Source organism: Theobroma cacao, chromosome 4, assembly GCF_053813885.1.
Source record: "Theobroma cacao isolate CCN51 chromosome 4, ASM5381388v1, whole genome shotgun sequence".
NCBI lineage: Eukaryota > Viridiplantae > Streptophyta > Magnoliopsida > Malvales > Malvaceae > Theobroma > Theobroma cacao.
In genome coordinates, this window is record NC_142642.1 from 34,496,512 (window position 1) to 34,519,863 (window position 23,352).

General features: G+C 33.5%; 2 protein-coding genes and 1 pseudogene across 2 annotated transcripts; 1 reads left to right on the forward strand and 2 right to left on the reverse strand.

The window, feature by feature from the left end:
• Positions 1-1,471: 1,471 nt before the first annotated feature.
• Positions 1,472-2,914, reverse strand: WAKL7 (wall associated kinase-like 7). Its single transcript, XM_088805785.1, is given in 3 exon segments — positions 1,472-2,046; positions 2,217-2,724; positions 2,726-2,914. Coding segments are annotated over 3 exon segments (1,272 nt in total).
• Positions 2,915-10,210: 7,296 nt separating this feature from the next.
• Positions 10,211-11,368, forward strand: LOC18602592 (putative purine permease 4). The gene has a single exon (XM_018120306.2). It carries the CDS (start codon positions 10,211-10,213, stop codon positions 11,339-11,341), a length of 1,131 nt encoding a protein of 376 aa, XP_017975795.1. The 3' UTR covers positions 11,342-11,368.
• A 795-nt stretch (positions 11,369-12,163) lies between these two features.
• LOC108661624 (wall-associated receptor kinase-like 1) lies at positions 12,164-16,981 on the reverse strand (annotated as a pseudogene).
• Positions 16,982-23,352: the final 6,371 nt, after the last annotated feature.

Consider the following 23,352-nt stretch of genomic DNA (forward strand, 5'->3'; position numbering starts at 1 on the left):
GTAATTCTTTTTGTTAAAAACTAACAAATATATGAAAAGTATGGTTACTCTAATTATTAATATGATGACATTAATATATTTAAATTAAAAAATTATTAAATTTATTAATCATGTTTAAATAATATGAATATTATATCATATTGTAAAGGAAAATTGTCATGACCCGGAACTCCCATCGAGCCCGTGATAACGACTGCGATGTCCCGATCGACACCATTACCTGGAATGTCAACCGGAACCCCGTAAGGCTTTAATATCAGCTTTTCATTTCCCCTATGAGTAACCATTTCCAAATATCACGTTTTAAAAGAGTTTAAGCTATTTTTGAGTTAAAACAAATAAAATAATAATTTTTGTCTCATAGGGGTATTTTGGTCATTTTTTTCAAAAATTTCGAAATCGACAAAAATGTAATTTATGAGTATAACACACATAATTCATAATCAAAAATAAGTTTAAAAGTCTAAAATCTTCATTTAAAACGAAATTATGATTATTCGGATATAATAATAAAATAAAAAAAATATTAGGTAAAATATTCTATTTTCCATATAAAATAATATTTTTAGAATATTGCGTAAATAATTTTTACAGTATAAAAGCAAAATAAATTCCTACTTACAGTAGTACAGATAACTAGAGTATAAAATTTAATTTACAGTGACACGTGAGCCCACGAATGACTAGAACTATCAAAAGAATCGAACCTAAATATTTTGAGGATGCCAATCCAATTGTAGTTCTCAATGAAATGAGCTATTTACTGACTATCCTGATGCCTGAAAAGAGTGAAAAAGAGGGTGGTGAGATTATATAATCCTAGTAAGTAAACAAATATCATTTAAAATATCTAAAGGCGAGTAATAGGAGACTAGTAAAGTATTTCATCCAAATATGTTTTTCAGAACACAAATATTCATTTCATTTAAAAACATTAATATGACTTATGGGTATCTTAAAAGCTTGGCTCGTGCCAGAAATCATTATCATACTCAGTTATTAGGGATACCTTGGCCGAGGGCTATCCTAAACCGAGTCCGCCAAGGTTATTAAAAAGTTATGTACGCATAAAACATGTTTTTATTTTGAAAATGTAGCCGTTCCTTGGCGTTAGCCGAGTTTCTCCTCACGTGGTGGTTTACGTGAAGTGAACTCTAAAGTCATACCTCGGGAGTTATCCTACTCGCCTTTCCAACCGAAGTAAAATATATAAATATTCAGATTCCGCCTACTGCAGCAAGCTAAACCCAAAATAAGCAAGTACATACCTTCGCATATATTAGTACAGTAATAGTCGTCGTGGGTGTGCTCTGTCATTCTGCAGACACATAGATGTGTGGAGCTTAAGTTTGTCCAACAATATTCTTCATTCTGGCTGCATAAAATCTCTAAACCTTCGTTCAAGTTACACGGCGCAACTACTGGTGCGCCCCACTGCAGTGTTGTAGAAAAGCGCGTCTTACTGCTTAACTCAACGGGGTGTGATAATTATTGACGTTTCTTCAGTCAAGAAAGCAGATCCGCATGATCTGTTGCTGCCATTACTAGGATAAAGGTCTGACATTTTTGCAACAAAAGAACTGAGACCCTGAGGAATACTCGTAAAGCAGCCACCGTCGGAAGTCATAATATTGCTACCACCGGGTTGCAGACAGCCACCAATAAGATGAGTTTGATTGTGAAGAATAGTAGCCAAACTGCCGCAACCTACAGATACGAAATAATTGTCGATTGAGAAGAAAAACGGGTTACCTGTTAGGTTGACACTAACCCCATTATTATGTATATCCTGGCATTGGATATATGTCACAGGATTGTTCACTTGAACGCTTCCTAAGGTAAATGAAGAAGAGAGTAGTTCTAGACTGATGCCGCTTAAGAAAGGCTTCCTCCCATCCACGGTTTCGATGCAAGTTTCTTTGAACCACTCGTTCATGTAAGAGCCTCCTTCTATTCCAAATGGGTATAGAATATCAACTTCTCCACACCTTACTGTACAATCAGACTTCTGACCAAGTACTGCTTTTAATTCTTTGCATGGTGTGTCTGCTTATCAAGAAGAAATAAATTGCACCAAGTGAACAACAAAGAAAACAAATTCACAAATATTTCTTTTGTGGGTAGATTAAAAAAAATGAAAGTCGTCGAAACAAAAACCAAAGAGACATTGTCAAATATTGCTAGTTAATAGTGATAGTGAGCGGCTATATATTGACCTCTCAAATCGCATTTGACAGCATCCCACTCGAGTAGTGCAGGAACATGCGTCGTACTAATGTTTACATGAACGTCAAAGAGAAGCGCCGAATTTGGATCCAACATGCCCCTTAAAAGCAAGAAAACAGACGATCTGCATCTCTTGCTGTCCTTATGATCAGGATACATCTCTGATATGGTTGCAGTATAGGATTTCAGATTTTCAAAGTTTGAGGCGTGGCAGCTAGCTTTAGAAGACACGTCACCACATCTGGGCTGCAGGCAGCCACCAATACGATAAGTTTGATTACGAAAAATAGTAGCCAAATTGCCGCAACCTACAGACCCGAACAAATTGTATCTACTTGAGAAGGAAAATGGACTACCTGTTAGGTTGACACTAGCAGCGGCGCCATCATTATCTTTATTGCCGCAGTTGACATAAGTTACTAGCTTATTTACGACGACGATTGTCGAGGACAAATACGGGAGCTCCAGATTGATGCGACTGATGAAAGGTTTTGGGCCCGTTAGCAGTTTCTTTGCAAGTTACTCTAAACCACGTTTTCGCATAACAGCCGGCTTCGATCCCAAATGGGTATGAAATACTAACATTCCCACATTTTTCCATACAAACAAGCTCACCTGGTTCTTGCGATGCTGCTGCTTGTATTAGCGATAGTAGCATGATGGAGTAATACACCGGATGAACACCCATTCGCTGTTTCTCCCTTGTTCGATTAATTTGTTTCTGTACTTGTGAGAAGGAAAGTTGAACTATATAATATAAATAAGTAAAAGGGACAGAGATAAATATTGGAGCAATCCCCGGACTACAAAATGTTGTCACAGGTAGAAGACAATAGATGCAGTCAAATAATAATTAATAATATGTTAAAAATAAGTGAGTAAAAGAAAATCAGAGAAATAGCATTTATAGAGAGAGCTCTTAGAGAAAATATATACGTTTACTAACCTTGAAATCTTTTGCTTTTAAAATGAATTGTAAAGACTCTATATATAGACTTAGAAGAAGAGTTATTCAAGGATAGGATTTAATGCATAAAATAAAGATTAATTAGCTGGGTAAAAAGTTTCAAAGAAATTTGTGAGCTCTTGCTCTCCAGTTTTCCACTTTCGGATAAACATTGTGTATTCAAAGAAACAGTGCCAATAAAGCAGGAAAGCGAGCCATATATTCCAAAATTTTAATAGCGGAAAGTCGATAGTTAATTGCATGCATATGCTCGTTGATGAATTATTCAGCCCACCAAAGTTGAATAATTACAAGGAATGTTGCTCGCGCGTTTACAATGTGTTTGGTAAAAGAAGGAAGGAATATGGGGTTACAAGAGAACCGAAGAGAAAATGGAAAATGATATGACACAAGGCTGAAACAGGCAAAGGTACTGTTAATATTGCAACGACTCTCATCTATTTTTTTTAAAGGTATGTATATATATATATATAATATGTAAATTTAATTCCATCATTAACGAGTGTCATTACTACAACAATTTTGATTTAGGATTACACATTTCTTAAAATTTATTATTATAAATACTTTTAATAATATTTTTATATATTTTTTACAATTAAGACAACAATTCTAATATTGCTACCAAATGTAAAAAGAATGCAACTAAAAATGCAAAAGAGGAACTAAAAACCTAAATAATTACATTTTTGAAATTTTACTACATAAAAAAATTATAATGTAAAAACAAGGTGATTAAAATCAAAATTTGTTATCGTTTGTCTTGGGGAACTTTTTGTTTGTCTTTCTTCATCATTTTTAGAGGGTAGGGATTGGACAAAGGAACATTAAAATAATTAATGAAATGTGAAATTTTAAACAACCTAATTGCCGACATGAAAAAGTTTTTTCACGAGACTTATTTGGACCAAAAAAGAAAAGGATTGGCTCACTGCTCACTGCTCACTGCTTTTGGCCTCGTTTATTGCCAGCATATCTAAAAACAATTTTTCTTTCTTTTTTTCTTTTTAAAGAAGTGTCTCTTCGGAGAAAATGTGTGTGCATTAATTAGTATAAGGCTGTAAAGTTAGAATTCCTCCAACTATTTCACTTAGATGCTTAAGATGAATATATACATTTTAAACTTATGGTTTATATAGGTATTAATTAAGCAGTTTTTCTAAAGATATATTAATTCCAGTCATCAGTTTATAATGAATTCGTTGATGATTTTAATCTTTAGTCGTATTTATATATAAAAACAAACTTGCATTTTTTTAACTCAAACTCGGAAAGGTAAATATGGCAAGAAATTTGTTTCATACACTCACAGTGCATTACAAGAAACTTGAAAGGTTCAAAATGATGAAAAATTAAGCTAACGCCCCCAAATTAATGCACTGTCAGTTTTTTTTTTTTTTCAAAATTTTTAACATTACATGCAACAGATGTTAGTTCTAAGTTAATAGTTATATTGATGAAAAGAATCTTTTTATATAAATTAAAAATTTTTAAAAAATTAAATATAATTTTAGTCTAAAACTTTATGAACGAATTAAATCAAACTTTAAAAATGATGGAAAGAGGAATAAACTTAAAAAATGACGGAAAGAAGAATAAACTTTAAAAATAATGAAAATAATGACTGATATGCAAAATCGGGCATAAAAAATAAAACATGTAACTTTAAAAACACGTAAAATAATTTCATGATAAATGCATGCATTGGAAAAAGATGAGTTTCCATATAGGCCAATGGAAACATGGCTATAAAACTACGTCACGTTTCAATTTCAAGAGTAAATGACTTATTTCGTTGCCCCCATGCCCTGTTTCCCTCTTTATAGCAAAAAAAGGGTGAATATTCTAAATCAAGCTAAAAGTCACAAGATTAACCAATCAAATTCAATGAGAATGGTGAATTTATTGTGGTTTCGTGGAATATACAATTATTGTTGGCTCTATGGCAGAATTTTACTATTTTGTCCCAAAGAATTCCAAGTTCACTCCATCTCTAGGCAGCCATGATTCAAAAGTCTTCCACTTATGAGAAACTTTGTTTCCCACGATGTTACTTTGTGGAAGAAAAGACTCACCTAATTTAGGTAAAGCTTATTAAGTTAAGTTTCTAATTTCCTTATTCAAATCGATCAGATAAATCTCAGTATATGAATGAAATTTAATGAATAAATCAATAAAAGAAAACAGTTAATTAAAATTAATATCTATAAATGATATTTGACTAATAGTTGTTTCAAATGTGAAAATTGTCAAAATTTACACGAAAAAAATTATCTATTTAAACTCTAAGTTGGGAAAGAAAGAAAGAAAAAAAATCTCAAAGTTCAATTAATATCCCTTATTAAAATTCAGAAAATAGAAAAGAAAAATTGTCATATCGACCAGTCTTTTCCTATACATGTTTAAATGTTTATAATATAACCTATTAACGTGAGGAAAATGCCAGTTTCTTCCTAATTTTCCAAATTTCTTCGGCTTCCTTTTTGATTGTTGCTTTGTAGTTGAAGTCACTGGCCGTGAAAGAGATCTGTTTGCAGTCGATTTCCTCCACTAAAGCTGCCTCTTTTTCCTATTCTTCTTCTTCAGACCTTTCCACCTTTTTGCCACTTTGCTCAACAAATTGTATTGGATCTCCTCTAGAAGCGCCAATGTTTCCCCTTCACTTTTAGGGAGTGAGAAAGATTTGAAATTTGTTCACTGTTTGTTGTAAGGGCTAAAGAAGCAAAGGAGGTCAATATTCTACTCATTCCCTGCCATAAGAAAATCAATGAGGTCTTTGGGACTCTCTATTAGGGCTCGGATTCCTCCCCTCAACTAAGCCTATCGGCAGCATTTGGCCCATTATCTGCTCCCATTAAATAAGGTCCATATTGGACAAATCTATTATCATTTGATTGCAGCCCCACAGATTATATATTCAATTTGCTCTTCTGCATGCGCCTCCGACTCTGTTGCATCGCCGAATTTCCCTGACAATCGCCTCTTCCCAATACGCATTTCATATTGAAAAATAAAATAATTCAAAAAAAAAACAAAAAACAAGTGAGAAAAACTCTATTTAGTTTGACAATAAAACATGAAGGGATTATTTTGAGTTCGTTTAAGATGAGTTTACCTCTTGTAACACCCGAGGGGTCTTGTTGGACTAATATGGTGTTCTAAGGTATAAGAATATGTGGTTGATTGTGCATTGGTTTGGGAATATGTATACATATGCTTACAAATTGTGTTCACAAAAACTCCAAGGTTTAGTTTGCCCCTCTCTGTGCGTATGTTTATTGAGATTTTATATCTCATTAGTAAATTCTTTTGTTTTCAAATGAGTAGGTCATGAGTTGGCATCTTCGGATTGAGTCCTCTCTCCCTCCCACTAGGTAGGTGTTCGAATTTTTTCATATAAATTCAAAATTTGAAAACAAAATTAAATATAATACCAATTTAGAACTATAGTAACCAATTGAATCAAATTTTAAAAATGACGAAAAGAATGATAAATTTTAAAAAAGATGAAAAAAATATAAATACATGAAATTAACTAGACATAAAACATGAAACACGTATAACTAATTTCACAGTAAATTCATGCATTTGGAAAAGATGGATTCCCGTATAGACCAGAGGAAGCATGGTGGTAAGTCTAAGTCACGTTTCAATTTCAAGAGTCAATCACCAATTTTGTTGCCCCCACAATCACTCTAAGGTTACAAGATTGATGAATCAAATTAAATGAAAATAATGAATTTATTGTGGTTTCGTGGAATATACAAGTTGTTAAAAGTCAGTGGCTTTATGGCAGAATTTTACTGTTGCCCAAAGAATTCCAGCCATGATTCAATAGTCTTTCACCGATGAGAAACATTCTTTCACACCATGTTGTTTTGCGAAAGAAAAGACTGACCTAATATCACTCTCTCCATCTGCATCTTTTTATCAACTTATTGATACATTGAGATTAAGAAAAAATTATTGATTTTATTATAGGTAAGGTTTAAGTAAAGCTCCTTAAGTTAAGTTCCCAATTTTCTTATTCAAATCAATCAAATTACAATAAGTAAGTTAATTAAATTTAATGAATAAATCAATAAAATGAAAACAATTAATTAAAATTAATTTTATAAATGATATTTGATTAATAGTTGTTTCAAGGGTGAAAATTGTCAAAATTTACACACAAAAAAATGTCTATTGATTTAAGCAATAACTTAAAAAGAAAAAGGAGCAATTCTTACTCGAAAGATATAGATGCATATATTACACAACATATATATCTGTAAAAATTAAAAGAAAGATCTCAAGTCACACCTTATGCATAAAAAAGAAGAAGAAAGACAGAGAAAAATCTTGAGTTCAATTAATATCCCTTCTTAAAATTAAGAGAATAGAAAAGAAAATTTATCATTTCCCGCAATCTTTTCTTATACATGATCATTTAGTAGGATATATGTTTAAATGTTTATAATATAACCTATTAAGGTGATGAAAATGCCAATTTCTTCCTGATTTGATCGTTCCTTAAAGCCTCTGCATAACATAACTTTGCTGGCTGTGATACCCTCTGTACATATTTGCAGCTTTCATCCTCACTTAGTCTGTCCAAGTTTCGACTTTCAGACACCTTTTCCTGAAACATATTAACACGTTTCTCTAGAAAGCGCCTCTGAAACCGTATCTAACTATGTTCACTCCCACCTTGTTGTTGAGGAACCCAGCTCTATTTAGTTTTGGGACCGCCATTATGGCATTTGCCGCATGTTCAAACCTCACAAAGCCGAACCATTTCCCACTATTGGGGTTTTTTTTTTTTAAAATAAACACGTCCAAAATGTTGGAAAACTTTCCACTGGCCAATGCACCTTACCAGGTGTATTATTTACAAAAACAGAGAAAGCCATTACATGGATTTCTTTGCTGCATGAATTGGTACGATATCCCTCCATAAGATAATACTTAAACGAAAGCATAAACCTTTCTCGACTCCACAATCTGATTTAATTTCCAAGCATAAAATTTACTCCCTGCCTATGTTCACCTCGTATTAGCAATGCATGCAGCCTTGGCTTCTATATATCCTTATTTCCCCCAAAATACATACCAACACCATCATTGTCCTAGAGGTGTTAAGCATTTGTGCTTATTAAAATAACGAAAATGTTAAACCAAAAAAATAACTCAATATTTATGTAATTTTATCTTCAATTAATATACAAATGACGCTTTAAAAAAAAACCTGAAGATTAACATTTAAATATCTGCTCCTCATTCTATTGTTTCTATGGAGCTGGTTGTTTTCGGGACTAAATTGCATTATTGGACTTCACCATTGACTTTAAGCCTTCAACATAAATTGGGAATGAAAGTACTGGAACAAGGCACGAGAGATTGCTAATGCAGGGTTATTATTAGTACGCAGATAGTGAGAAATTGAATGTCATATGTAGCTTTCCGTGGCCTAACTTTTTGTTGTTTCTAATTTGAGGAAGGCTGCATTAATTGTTGCCAGTACAACTCTATCTTGTCTTGACGATAACACTAACAATGAGTCAGCATCCATAAATTCAATGTTCCATATTAATTCCTCTTAATTTGTTTCTCTATTCCCATTCCAAACTTGGGGGCTGGGGCCTTAATTCATCCTCATTTGTTAATTTAATTTAAATCTTATACATGAACATTCTAATCACTGCCAACTCTCTTCCCTCTGGTTTGCCTTTTGGGGTCTCGTGGTGTTAATCATTATGGCATAGTTGCAATGAATGTAAACATAGACAATTAATGTCTTTGTTTTTAATTAGGATAAACAATTCAATACCTTAAGGACTTATTGTTTGAAATTTCCTAAAGGTTCTGTATCAGATGTGGTGGATGTAGGACTATTGTTGGATGCCCGCAGTCTGATTAAAAGAAGAATGGAATATATATGGACAGCTTCGTTCATTTATGTTTTCCTTATTTGGCTGCAGTATATATAACCTTGGACTGGGAAGCGTATACATGGTATACAAAGTTGAGAATGATTGATGTTAATGGAAATTAATTTGCCATTATACATAGTTCAAACCTCATCCATTACTTAAGCGACTTTAACATTTTCAATTTAATTGTATTAATTAGTTTTCTGAAAATTTAATTTAATTAACTGGATTTAATATTTCAATTTTATTAAGTAAAATTTATGAAAATGTAAAATGAAGAAATTTTTTTATTATACTGCTGGCTTGAATGTAGTCAGGTGTTACAAGGAGTCGTCAGTAATTGAATCTACGTCTCTGGGTGATTACTACATTGTTATGGTCACATTGGTGCGTCCAAGGAATTATAGAGTTCATTTAGACTTTGATAATTAAGTGTTTTAAGAGAAATATTTAGTTTATCTTTATCCAGCAAATGTGGCCCCACACTGGTATCATCTTTATCTTTTAACTAGTAATTAGCAGACTACATCATAAGCTAATGGGGCCAGACCAGATTATCTCCAGCTGGTTATTAATTAAGCAAGCAGCTTTTGGCACTGGTCCTATCAAATCAAAACAAAACAAATCAAAACAAATCATAAGCTCACCTCACAGTGAACTTGAACTATTGAACAGTAGCAATCATCAGCAAGCAAGATACTGTCTTCACTCTTCGCTTTACGCTAGAGTCGGATTCTTTATTGTCAGTAACGCTAAAGCATGATTTATCGCCTTTTGATTCCGGAAGTTTTCATCTTTTTATGTTATATTTCAGTTCTGTGTTTCTTCTTCAATTGCCTAGCGATGAGACTTTTGGAGCTGGTCTCGTCAACCTGGCTTTAAATGCTCTTTGTCTTGTAGTACTGACAGTGATGCCCCACTCATCTACCCTCAAAAGGCACGGATTTGTTCCCTCGGTTTCATCTCTTTTATATGGAAATCTGTTCAGCGATGCCCAATACTGAAAAAAACGCACCTAAACATTTTGCAGCGTTACTCATCAGCAGCAGCAGCATCAACAATATATTGGATCTGATTTCATTAGTATTCTTATAGTCAGGAAACCATGAACAGCACTACTTCTAGTTCTAGCCGCAACCAGTCACATTATAATGATGAACAAGACCAAAAGGCATTCACAAACAAGGGCTATCTGCCTCTTTTGTTGATCAATTATGCCTGCCTGTTTGTGGGTTCTTTATCCTCAAGCTTGCTCTCAAAGTACTATTTCAACCACAAAGGCTCAAGCAGATGGGTTTCAACGTGGGTTCAATCTGCAGGGTTCCCTCTCCTTGTCATCCCCATTTTCCTTCCTTATTATTTGTTCAAGTGCACTGAGAGAAAGCCCTTCACTCATTTCACTCCCAAGGTCCTAGGCTTGTCCATATTCATAGGCCTGATGCTAGGCATAAACAACCTTCTCTTCTCTTGGGGCAACTCTTACCTGCCTGTATCCACCTCTTCTCTCCTTTTATCATCCCAATTAGTATTCAATCTCATTCTGTCTGTAATCATCGTGAAGCAAAAGATCACTTTCATGAATCTCAACTGCGTCATTCTACTGACACTTGGCTCAGCCCTGCTAGCCTTTGAGTCCAGCCATGACAAACCTCGTGGCCTGACCCGAGCCAAATACTTCATAGGATTTTCGGCGACCATAGGGGCTGGATTGCTGTTCGCCCTATATCTGCCGATCATGGAGATGATATACAAGAAGGTGTTCTGCTACGCGATGGTGATGGAAATGCAGCTTGTGATGGAGATAGCGGCGACAGCGTTAGCGAGTGTGGGGATGGCGTGCGACGGGGGTTTTGCGGAGATGAGGAGGGAGAGCAGAGAGGTGTTCGACAAGGGGGAGAGGGTGTACTGGGCGGCGGTGGTATCGAACGTGGTGACTTGGCAGCTGTGCTTCATAGGGACGGCGGGGATGGTGTTCTTGACGAGTTCGTTGACAGGAGGGATATGCATGACGGCGTTGTTGGGCATGAACGTGTTGGGAGGGGTGTTGGTGTACGGGGAGGAGTTTGGTGGGGTTAAGGCTGTGTCCACTGTGATGTGTGTGTGGGGATTTTGTTCCTACGTATATGGTATGTATGTCAAGAACAAGATGATGAAAGACTCGGATGACCTTGATCACAAACAAATTAACACTCCTCCTCCCACCGAGATGGCTCAAATTGTAGCTCCTGGGGTTTGAATATATGTATCTGCAAAAATGGTATCAAATTCAAACTCCCTTTTTATTAATCAAAAACATAATGCAAAATGTCATTCTTGACATACTCTTTATATCCTTGATTTCCGCCAAAGCCATTACGATAAGAGTTTTAGGAACTGAAAGTGTCGTTTTAACTCATGAAAAAACCTAAGAAAGAAATATAAATCTTCCTACATTATTAGGAGAAAAGGTAAAAAACACAAGTAGAGAGATTTTTTTAATAGAATTATTCCTTGTGAAAAATTAATTTCACCAAAAAACAAAGGTTTAAAAATTTACCAAGATCTTAAATTACAAAAGCAGTTAAGAAGGAAAGGTTGGGATCATTTTATCAATAATTTGACATAAAATATGATCCTTCTTCTAAGACAAATTGCTTCCAAAGTAAAAAAAATTCAACTCAAAGAAAATTGATCAATATATACCATTAAAACAACGAAGATACAAAAAATTATAGCAAAGAAAACAAGCGGAAAACTAGAGTTGACAAAAATACCAATAGAAACATAAGTTGGTCTTAGAATTGTTCAATTTTCTTTGATTTGAAAAGTGCTTTTGTAGATGCTATACATAATATTAGCAACCGAGAAACACTTCTCTTTTGTTCAGCATCTTTTATAAGCTAAAAACCTTAGAACATAGTAGAGATAATTAACAATGTTAAAGTTAAACTAATACGTCAGGAAGAACAAATGAGACAAAAATAGTTGAATTCAGAAGAAGGATGGCCTTAATTAATCAAGACATATTACACAGACTACGCACTAATGGAACACTGTTTAATAAGTGTTGAATCTAGGATCATGCACCTGATGGTGAAGTTACACTGGTATTATTTATAATTGACCTAGTCAAACAAGAAGTTATGGCCCAAGGTTGGATCATATCATCTATATCAGAATCATCATCGCCACTTTGTTGAACAGCATTAGCTCCTCTCGACGTTCTAATTCTCTCCAGCTCTATGGCAACTTTTCATTGTAGGCCTTCTCTGGTTCAAACATCTTTTTGCTAACTTAGCAACTGCTATAATATCTTCTTGTGGACCATCATTCTTCAAGAAAATCAAATAAGGAACTCTGTTTCATAGAAAGCAAGAAAAAGATACCAGCAACTTTTTTCATTGCAGGCCTTCTCTGGTTCAAACATCTTTTTGCTAACTTAGCAACTGCTATAATCTCTTCTTGTGGACCATCATTCTTCAAGAATATCAAATAAGGAACTTTGTTTCATAGAAAGCAAGAAAAAGGATACCAAGCTTCTCACTTCGTCTGATTGTCTTAAAAGAGATGGGTTTTTGTTCAATAAGAACAACTCCAAAACTATTAAACATCGCTCTTCTCTGTAAATTGACTTGACTGATAATACTCTAGATCCAAATATCTAAAAGTTCCTTGCAATTAAGTGGTTAGATGAGTTTGCTCAAGTGCAATAGATCTTAAAGTTTCAAAATCCAACACTTTTGCTCTGTATTTATCATCTAAAAGTATATTAAATAGGGACAAAAGCAGCTGAATGCAAATAAGATAAAGCATTCGCAATTTCTGTTACAATGCGTAGAAACATTTCTCTTGTCATTGAAAACTCTCTATTTTGATTATGTATGAGCCAAGAGAATTAATATTCTATTTGGGATGAACTCATACACTCGTAAAGGGACTTTTGTCTCCATGCAACCTCCAAAAAGTTTAACCACATTTCTATGATTAATTTGTGATAAAATTATCAACTCATTAATGAATTGTTCAAGCTTCTTCTCATCTAAGTTCTATCTCTTCCATCATTTTAGATTTCTTAATAGCCACAATGCTACCATTCGGTAGCATTCCTTTATCAACCATTCCTTGGCCTCCTTGATCAAGAATTCCATTCTTGTTATAGCAATCCGTCGTCTTTTCTAACTCCTTTGAAGTAAATAACCTTAACTTTTCAATATTATCTTCATTGCTGGACAATTACTGTTGCAGTAGCAAACCTCCATTCATTTTAAATCTTCGTTGCTGGACAATTGCGGTTGTAGTAGTAAACCTCCATTCATTTTGTTTGAGCTTGATACTTTTTTTTAGTATTGTGTACATACGCCATGTACCAAGCGGTACGAACAGTGTCCCAATACTTGTGCTGCAACTTGTACAATTCAAATATATGTTTTTTTGTTTTTTTTTTAAATGTGGATGTTTGTATTAAAGGGTAGAAAGTTACAGGAGGAAGGTGAAAGAAAATTTTCACCCATTGAAACATCCTTAATCCTTGCATTGCAAGGTCTACCCAGCCCTGAGGTACAACTCAAAAAAACACAAAATCAGGGGTCCAGACATCCAGATGACACATGAAGGGGACCTCACCGAGGAGAGGACATACATGTTGGACCCAATATATGTACAAAGGAAAATTGCAAACATTAATTTGAAAAAAGAATTAAAAACAATAAATATATTTCAACATGGTTAGAATGAGATTGAACTAAGGTTTGGTGGTGGGAATGGGAAGGAGAAGAGGAGAAGGAAAAAAGGCAAATGGAGCAGTGAAGAGAGAAGAACTGATTGTTAATGAGTCAGTAACGGATAGCGACGTGATAAATCAAAGCAAGCAAATTATAGAGAAGGCGGTTAAGGTTTGGAACGTAAGCAAAGAAGTCGGTTTGGTGGAGCAAGGAGAAGAAGAACAGATCCTGGATCGGATTGAGAGGCCGGTTTTATAGGTATGACTGAAACCTATGGGGATACTGTCATTATGTGAGAGAGAAAAAAAAGAAAAAATAAAATAGAAGAGAAGAAAAATGGGAAAGTAAAAGAGAAAAAAGAGATAGGATGGAAAAACAAAAATATTTTAGGATTAGGAACAGAAAATGTTAAGCAGAGGATTTAAAGAATCCTATGGTTGAGTATGGGGGTTGTGGAAACACGGGGCTGTAAAATATTTGAGGGACCACGGAGGTGGGATGTTGATGATGTTTTTTGGACAGATGAGGTTTTTGTGTATACAAATATGCTGGAACTGGAGATAATCAAAATAGCTCAGGAGGTGCTCTTGTTAGCTGGAGTGGGTATGGAAGCAAGCTGCAGTGATTGAGACTGCTTGGAGTTGTATGAGTAGGCGGGTGATGAATAAAAGGTGTCGGCCATGGAGAAGGAGGAGGACGCTAATTCTGAATAGGCGGAGGGGAAATGTCTTTGCTTATTTGGTGTAGGGACATGACTTAGTACCAAGGAAATTGAGACAAGTTTTCTGGACGGCTGCTGGTTGATTCAATATTTGGGGTTAATATGTACAGCATACCTGTGTTTTTGCTTACTGGAGGTTAATAATATGTAACTACGATTAGGGGAAGGGAATGATTTAATGTATAGGTTTGATTTTGTACTGGAAGGTGGCTAGTCCGTGGTTGTCCAATGATAATCGGCGGCAGGACATAGAGCTAAAACACTTGATATAAAATCAAATGTTAATGAAAATTAATTTTTGGCTTACCAAAAAATAGTGAATTTAACAAGCACTTAAAATAATTGCCCAATTTCAAGACTTTTTTGTCAGAAATGCTTCTGAATTAAGTATTATTGGCATGCATTTATCTTCAATACCATTGTACACATATCTATTAGGGCATGACCACATACAATAGTTACAAGCATATGACGGTACTTATATTTAGGATGCCCACATTTACCTATTTCTGTCATTTATAAAATGAATAGAATAAAATTATATTATATAAAAATATGTTAATTAAGAAATATCAGAATAAAACTTATTTTCATATCTAGTGTCCTTTCTCCTTTCTTTAAAGTTTAGTGCAAATATACTCCCTCATTATGTTTATGTTTCATGCCTATTTTGTTTTAATAAAAAAAAATTTTAACCTTGACTCTATTATTAATTTTTTTATTAATTAAATTTAACAAAATATATATATCTAAATATTAATTCATTCAAGGTTCTGAAAAAAAAAATTTTCTTCATATTTGTATCAAACGATAAATATAAAAATAAAAAGAGATCAAATGTTAAAATTTTTTACTAATGAGAAATTAATATATGACAAATTTATTGTGCTTGGAGAGTGTAGTATGTAAAAAGAATGTATAAGTCTATACCTCGGCATACATCAACAAAGTAACTGTCGGTTTGGATGAAGCTGCAAACACATAGATGCCCAGAGCTCAAGTTTGTCCACCACTACTCACCACCGGGACTACAGAAGATCTTTGAACCTTCTTTCAACTCATGGAGCCCAACTTTTGGTGTGCCCCATTGCAGTATTCTAGGAACGTGCGAGGTACTGCTTTCCACAAGGGCGTCTCGAAATATTGTTACATCTGAATCCAACAAACTTAAGCCAATCATGAAAGAAGATCCGCATGATCTGTTGCTGTCATTATTAGGATAAATTTCTGTCACGTTCGCAACAAAAGAACTGAGACCCGGAGGAATTGTCATAAGGCAGCCACTGTTGAAAGTCTCCATATTGCTACAACCGGGTTGCAGGCAGCCACCAAGAGGATAAACAGCACTCCGATTGTGATAAATAGTAGCCAAACTGCCGCAACCTACGGACACGAATCCATTGTCGATGTTTGAGAAGAAAAAGGAGCTGCCTGTAAGGTTGACACTTATTCCATTATTCTCTATACTGCGGCAGTTGAAATATGTTACTGAATTGTTGACGCTAATGCTCTCTTCGGAAAATGAAACAGAGAGTAATTGCAGATTGATTCTACTTATGAAAGTGTTTTGTTGCAAGTTACTCTGAATATCAACATTTCCACATCTTTCTGTACAATCAAACTTGTGAGGTACTACGCCTCGTTCTTGGCATTGTGTGGCTGCTTAGTAAGAAGAAGTACATCGCACCAAGTGAACACCAAGGAAAATAAATTCACAAACATTTCTTTTTGGGGTAAATTAAAAAAAAATCCAAATAGAAACCAAAGAGACATTTTAAAAGATTGCCAGTGAATAGTGATAGGAGTAACTAGTGACCTTCCAAATCGCATTTGACGAGATTCCACTCCAGGATTGCGGAAACATGCGTCGTATCAATGTTTATGTCTTGGGGAAAGGTTAAATCTGGATTCAATTTGGACCCGTCAAACATGAAAACAGATTATCTTCATCTCTTGCTGTCTTTATTACGAGGATAAATCTCTTTCATCTTGGTTTTCAGAAACTATGGTGTAGCAGCCACCTTTAGAAGTCTCGTCGCCACATCTTGGTTCTAGGCAGCCACCAATAGGATCAGTTTGATTACGAAAAATTGACGCCAAATTGCCACAACCTACACAACCGAATACGTTGAATCTGCTTGAGAAGTAAAATGGACTCCCTGTTAAGTTGACACTAGCGGTGGTCCGATTATTATCTTTATTGCTGCAGTTGACATAAGTTACCTAACTGTTGACGATGACGCTGTCTGAGAGAACGAATCCAGCAGTTCCAGATTGATGCGACTGATGAAAGGATTTTCCCCATCATTGCAAGTTACTTTAAACCACGTATTCGTGTAACAGCCGTCTTTTATCCCGAATGGGTATGGAATAGTAACATTCCCACATCCCCACAACCAAGCTCGCCCGGTTCTTGCGATACTGCTGCTTGCAGTAGCAAGATGGAGTAAAACATAATATTGATGCTTTTCAAAAAAAAGATGGGAGTAAAACACCAAGTGAACACCCATTCTCTCTTTCTCCCTCCCTCGATTTGTTTCTTTCACTGATAGAAATGAAGATTAATTAACTGGTTGAAGTGGTCAATATAAAGACTGGCGTCCCTATACACGTTCAAGTTCCAAAGAAATTTCTCGTCTCCTGCGCTCCCGTTTTCCTCTTTCGGCACCACTAACACTACTGTTTATTGAAGGAAACAGATTCAATAAAGTTGGGAAACGAGAGACCCATATTCCAAATTTTTAATAGCGGAAAATTGGTAGATTATTTAATGCTCGGTGATAATAAATTCAGCCCACCAAACTTGAATAATTACGTGTTGCTTGCCCCTTGACTATATGCTTGATAAGGGAGGGAATACGGAGGTGTAAGAGAACCCAAGGAAATAAAAGCAAATGATATGACACAGGGCTGAAACAGGCACGGAGATCATAAATACGGACATTTAAGAATAGAAACCATAACAGTAGAAGATAAAGGGAAAATTCAAGAATGGAAAGAAAATTAAGAATTAAAATCAAAACAGTAGACTATATGGATGAAATAGTTAGTGTATTTTTAAAATCAAAGGTTATGTCATATAATAAAAAAGTTATCTTAACTTAAAAGTTATATTGCATAAAGTGACAGTGTGCTATTAGATTATAGGTAGATTTTCATGTAAATGGTTACGTTTCTTAGTAAAATGATATTCAAAGGTTATGAGATAAATTGAAAAAACATCATAGCTTAAAAGTTTGAATATGAAAAGTTATCGTTTTAAATTATAACTTAAAAATTATGTTTTAAGAAATGAATAGTTATCTTTTCATAAAGTGATTATTGAAACAATACTTTTATCCAAAAGTTATGTCTTACAAAATATCAAGATGTCTTTTAGATAAAGTGGTGCCTTAATGAAAAAGTTGTGTCCTTAAAAAAGAGACACTTACAAGCCTATATAAAAAGTTTGTTACCAACCATTTTGAAACATCAAATCAATAACAAAACAAGAGCAGAAAAATCAAGAGTAAGAAAAATATTGTGTTCTATTAACATAAATACTTAAGTTTCCATCAACAATAAAAGTGTCCAAATTTCTTATAATTTATTTGATACAGAAAGTAAGCTAAGGTCGAATAACTTTGCAAATCTTTAGCTCATTGGTTAGTACATAATCCCGAGTAAGTTTTGAATCCCCTCCCAGAATTATAAAAAAAAAAAAAACTTTACAAATCCTTGGCTGTATCTAGCAATTTACTCTCGTAAAATGTAAGACGAAGTTAGACGCTGGCTTCATTGTATCCTTAAGACTATTCGCATTATTCCTTTTGCATACTGAGTAGTAGGAGTTATGAGCGAAATAAATCTTAAAGATAATGTCTATTAAAAGGCTCACCTTAAAGTCAATTTTACCAATTCCTTAAATTTCATCTAAACCCCATTTGCACTAACAATAAAATTTCTCATGTTGTGCTTGTTAAGATACAGATGAATGAGTGGATTTAAAAGAAATGAATAAAAATCAAAATTTTAAATCGTAAATTAAATGAAATAATATGAAAATATCATATATTAATAAATAATTTACTCTCACAGTTATCTTATTTCAAAATAAAAGTTTTAATTAAGTTTGACTGGATTTGCCTTATTTTTTAAAAAAACAATAATAACAGCAAATTCATCTTATCCATCTTCTCGTATAAATAATTTTCCAATTAAAATTTTATAAATAATTTTTCAATTAAAATTTTAATGAATTAAGAAAAATATGTCTTTTAAATATTAAACCACATGCAGGATGAAATGTACGTAGTAGATAGTTGCATAATTAAAGGAAAAAACGAAGTTAATTAGAGCAAGGAATGGAAACACGTTGAAGAATGATTTGGATAAGGGATCATGTCAATGAATTTCAACACAACTTTGAGAAAGCAACCATATATTGACTTCCACGTCTACGTGAAGTCGAAAGTTACACTTTTCATGCATTGGGTCCAACAACTTTGTTTATGTCAGTGCCAAAATTATTAAAAGAAAAAGAGACTTTTGATTTATGTGGAGTTTGGGTGGGGGTTATAAGCCGAAATATGAACAAGTGCAAACGCAATGATCAATTTCATAGCAGCAATTCCATTTAAAAGGGAAAAGGATGACAATCAGACCTCATCTAGAGCATATTATAGTAATCTTAGCCGTTAAGCTAAGCAGTAACAAATTGAGGTACTAAAGTTTTCAAATATAAAATGTTAACTTGAATTTTAAGGTAAAATGCTGCGCACACTTTTAAGTTTTAATTAAGATTTGAAACGAATTTATTTGTTTTCAAAATAGATGCTTCGTCTCAAGAGAATAAACATTTTCAATAGAAATTACGAAAAGATTAAAATATTTTTTTATTAATTTAAAATATTATTATTTTTTAAAAAAAATAGATTATTTTTTTAAGTTAATAAAATAATAATAAAAATTATATAATAATAATTTTTAAAATTAATAAAAAGGTAAAATAATTATTTTAATGTTATCATATCATCAAATTAACGAAAACACTAACAATTGACTAACGGTAGAAGATTTTTTTGATACAGAATGTCTTTTTCAAAACCTAATAAACTTACTTAAATTTTTGATTAAAATTTAAAAAAGTGAGAATATTTTACTTTAATTTTTAATTTTTAGGTCCATCATTCATTTGCTTAAAAAAAAAGTCCATCATTGATGGGTGTAATGAGAGGAACTTTTTCTTTGTTTTTCTTCACCAAATCCATAATGTTGGGATAGGAAAAAGGAACTTTAAAATTATTCAACAAAGCACAATACTTTTTTAAGATTATATTAATGAAATGTAAAATTTTAAACAGCCAATTACCTGACTTAGAGATTATCAAAAAAAAAATTACCTGACTTGAAAAAGTTTTTTCACAAGACTTAATTGGACCCAAAAAGAAAAAATAATGGCTGAAAGGGAAAACTGCTTTTGGTCCCGTTAATTGATAGCTTATCTGCAAAGCTATTTGCTTCTCTAGAAACAATTTTTTGTATTTCTTATTTTTGTAAATAAAGACCCTGTAAATACTGTATGGATATTGTAAAATTGCTTTTTATTTTTCTAATCAATTATCTATTAAAAAGTGTTTTAATTACCTAACTAGGTAAGATTTAATTACTTAATAGATGGTTGAGTTCACATCATTTTTCTTCATAGTTTTTTGACAATTTTAGAAAATGAATATTGGGGATTGCGTAGGAGAAAATGCTTGTGCATTAGTATAAGGCCGCAAATGTGGATATTGGGTGGACGAACAAGACTTTCCTAGTCCTGCTGATGGCTTGAGAATCGGTGCCCAGGAATATAACAGTTTTAGCTCATCTTCAGGTCCCTTATTTTTTAGTATGTGTTTTTTTTTTTTTTTGAAAGGTGAATTTTATAAGCATTAAGTGAATTTTTATTTTTTAGTATATTAAGGGAAGATTATACCGTAGCCAGGTACTGTGGAGAAGGTGGTACTCTGCTGGGGCTCTGTTTTGGTAATCTTTTTTTTTTTAATTGGGTTGAGCTGCAAATGTATTTGGCTAATTGGGCAATCTTCAATCATGTATATTATCTAATCGAATTTTACTGATCAATAAAATTCATTTGGTTTTTTTAAAAAAAAAACTATTTTAGACTTACGGTTTTTAGAGATAATTAGCGATTGATTTATCTTAAGATAATAAGCAATTGAATTCTACGTGTTGTTGATGTTTTAAATATTTAGCCGTAATTAGATATATAAAAACAAATTTACCTTCTTGTTTTTTCTCTCAAACAGTATTCTGGCTTTAGGTCTGCTAGGGAGGAGCTGCCTTTGTTTTCTGTGGCTTGCTTCTCGTTAGCTTTTGTGTTAATGGTTTCAGCTTGATTTTTCCCTTTGTCTAGGGGCTGTTTTTGCGGGTGGGTCATGGGTGCTACTAAAATCTATTTGAGCAGTTACCATATATTGTGCAATTGTATAGTTCTGACTCTTTAAGCCGTGTTTATGGCAAAAGGATTCTTTTACCACTGAAGTTTAAGACTCTTTATGACATTTCAGACTTTCTTAAAATAAAATACCAATTTAAAAAAATTGAAGAATTGAATTACAATGAATATCTTTAAGTTTCATTGAATATGATGGTTTAAGTTAGCCATAGCATTAAATGTTACAATTGTCTTAACACGTGTTGTTGATGTTTTAAATATTTGGCCGCAATTAGATGTATAAAACGAAACTTGCTTCTTTTTTTTTTTCTCTCAAACGGTGAAATATGTGCAACTTTGCAAGTGCAGGAATCAATTTCAAGCAAATGCATGCAATTTGGAAAATATGGGTTTGTCTGATCACCTCTTTTCTCCCATTGAGACCAGAGGAAACATGGTGATACCGCTACATCACGTTACAATTTCAAGGATCAATCACCCAATTTGTTGCCCCCACTCTCTTTCTCTCTTCACAGTAAAAAGATGAATATTATTACATCATGCACAATGATAAGTCACAGGATTCATGAATCAAATTAAAAAAATATAGTGAATTTATTGAGGATTTGTGAAATATCAGTATTGTTGTTAAATGCCAATGACTTATGGCTGAATTTTACTATTTGGGTTGCGATCCTAAAGTATTCATGTTAATATATTTTTTTAATATGTGTCTTTTGTGCGTATATGCAGGTGCAGGGTTGGGACTTTGATGTACATGGTATTGGAGGATCTTTTATTTATGATTTATTTTTTTATATAATATTTCCTTATTAAGCTTTTTCTTTACGTTGCACTCTAAGAAGGTATAAGATTAAAAAAAAAATTATATTATTTACTTTACTTGCACTCCAAGTAAATCATATATATATATATATATATATATATATATATATGTCTTCATTTTGCTAATGAAGAGCAAGGGTTTTTCTGATTCCATTTCTTTGAGTCATTTTATTTTTCATGGTATCAGAGTAAGTTACAAAACTTTGACTTTTTTTTTTTTGAAAATAGTAGGAGATGATGCGAATAATGACAAAAGTAAAACTACTGAAGAATTGATGGTGACTGTGAGTGCTAATCAAAGCAAGGTCATTGATGCCATTTCTTCGTACTACTTGCATTCATTTGATCATCCAGGCTTGATTTTTGTGACGCACCATCTCAATGAAAGTGGAGATAATTATTTCATGTGGAAGGGTAATTTTATGAATGTGCTCTATTCCAAAAACAAAGTAGGTTTTGTGGATAGAACGATAAAAAAACTAGATGTTGATTCTCTGGATTTACAGTCATGGATACAATGCAATGCAACGGTTCTTTCATGGCTTACAAATGCACTTGCTAAAGAATCTATAGGTAGATTTGGAAGAAAGATTTACTCAAGGAATTGCACCGAGAGTTTATGAGTTGAAATACACCATAGCTCTTTCACAACAAGAGAAATCCTCGATCTCGTGCTATTACGATAAATTAAAAACCATTTGGGCTGAGTTACAACGTCTTAATCCGGTCTTGTCATGCAAATGTGGATGTACCTGTGGTGCAGCGAAAAGTATGCAATCTATGCATGAGGAAGAAAAGGTTTTTTTATTTTTTGATGGTACTTGATGAAATATGTTCAACTGTGCAGTCACAATATTGAGTGTTGACCCAGTGCCAAATCTTGGAAGAACTTATGTCATTGTAACATAAGAAAAGAAGCAACATTTGGTCGCTACAACTCGTTCACCTATTATTGAAGCTATTGCCCTGTTGACTAAAGAAAATAATTTGGGACAAAAGAAAAATGATGATGGAAGTCGTAGCCGATTTCGATCCTATATCCATTGTGGGAAGACAAACCATAACAAAGAATATTGTTTCAACGTGATTGATTATTCAGATTGGCACAAATCTGGAAAGAGGAGCAGCAAACAAACTAATAGTGATCAATCGTGTTCTCGAGGAAATCAATGGGATGGCAACGTAGTGACAAGCATGTCTTCAAGAGCTGTTTGTGCCGCCAATGTGGATAGAGTTGGATCACTTATCCCAGGTTTGACTTTTGCGCAACATCAACAGCTACTAGATTTATTAAGTAGTCATAGAGCATCAACAAGTAACCCATTTGTAAACATGACTGTTGTTCAATTTACTACCCACACAAGTATACGTATTGCAAGGATAATATAATGATGAATAGACTGTTGATTCTACAAGGAATTGAATGAGTTCTTACTATTAATTACTAAAATTACACACCCTAATTTTATCCAAACACTAAAAATTAAATTAAAAGCAAAACTTCAAAACTAAAACTACTCTAAATTAACTCAACAAAATTACTTTTCTAAACTTGATTG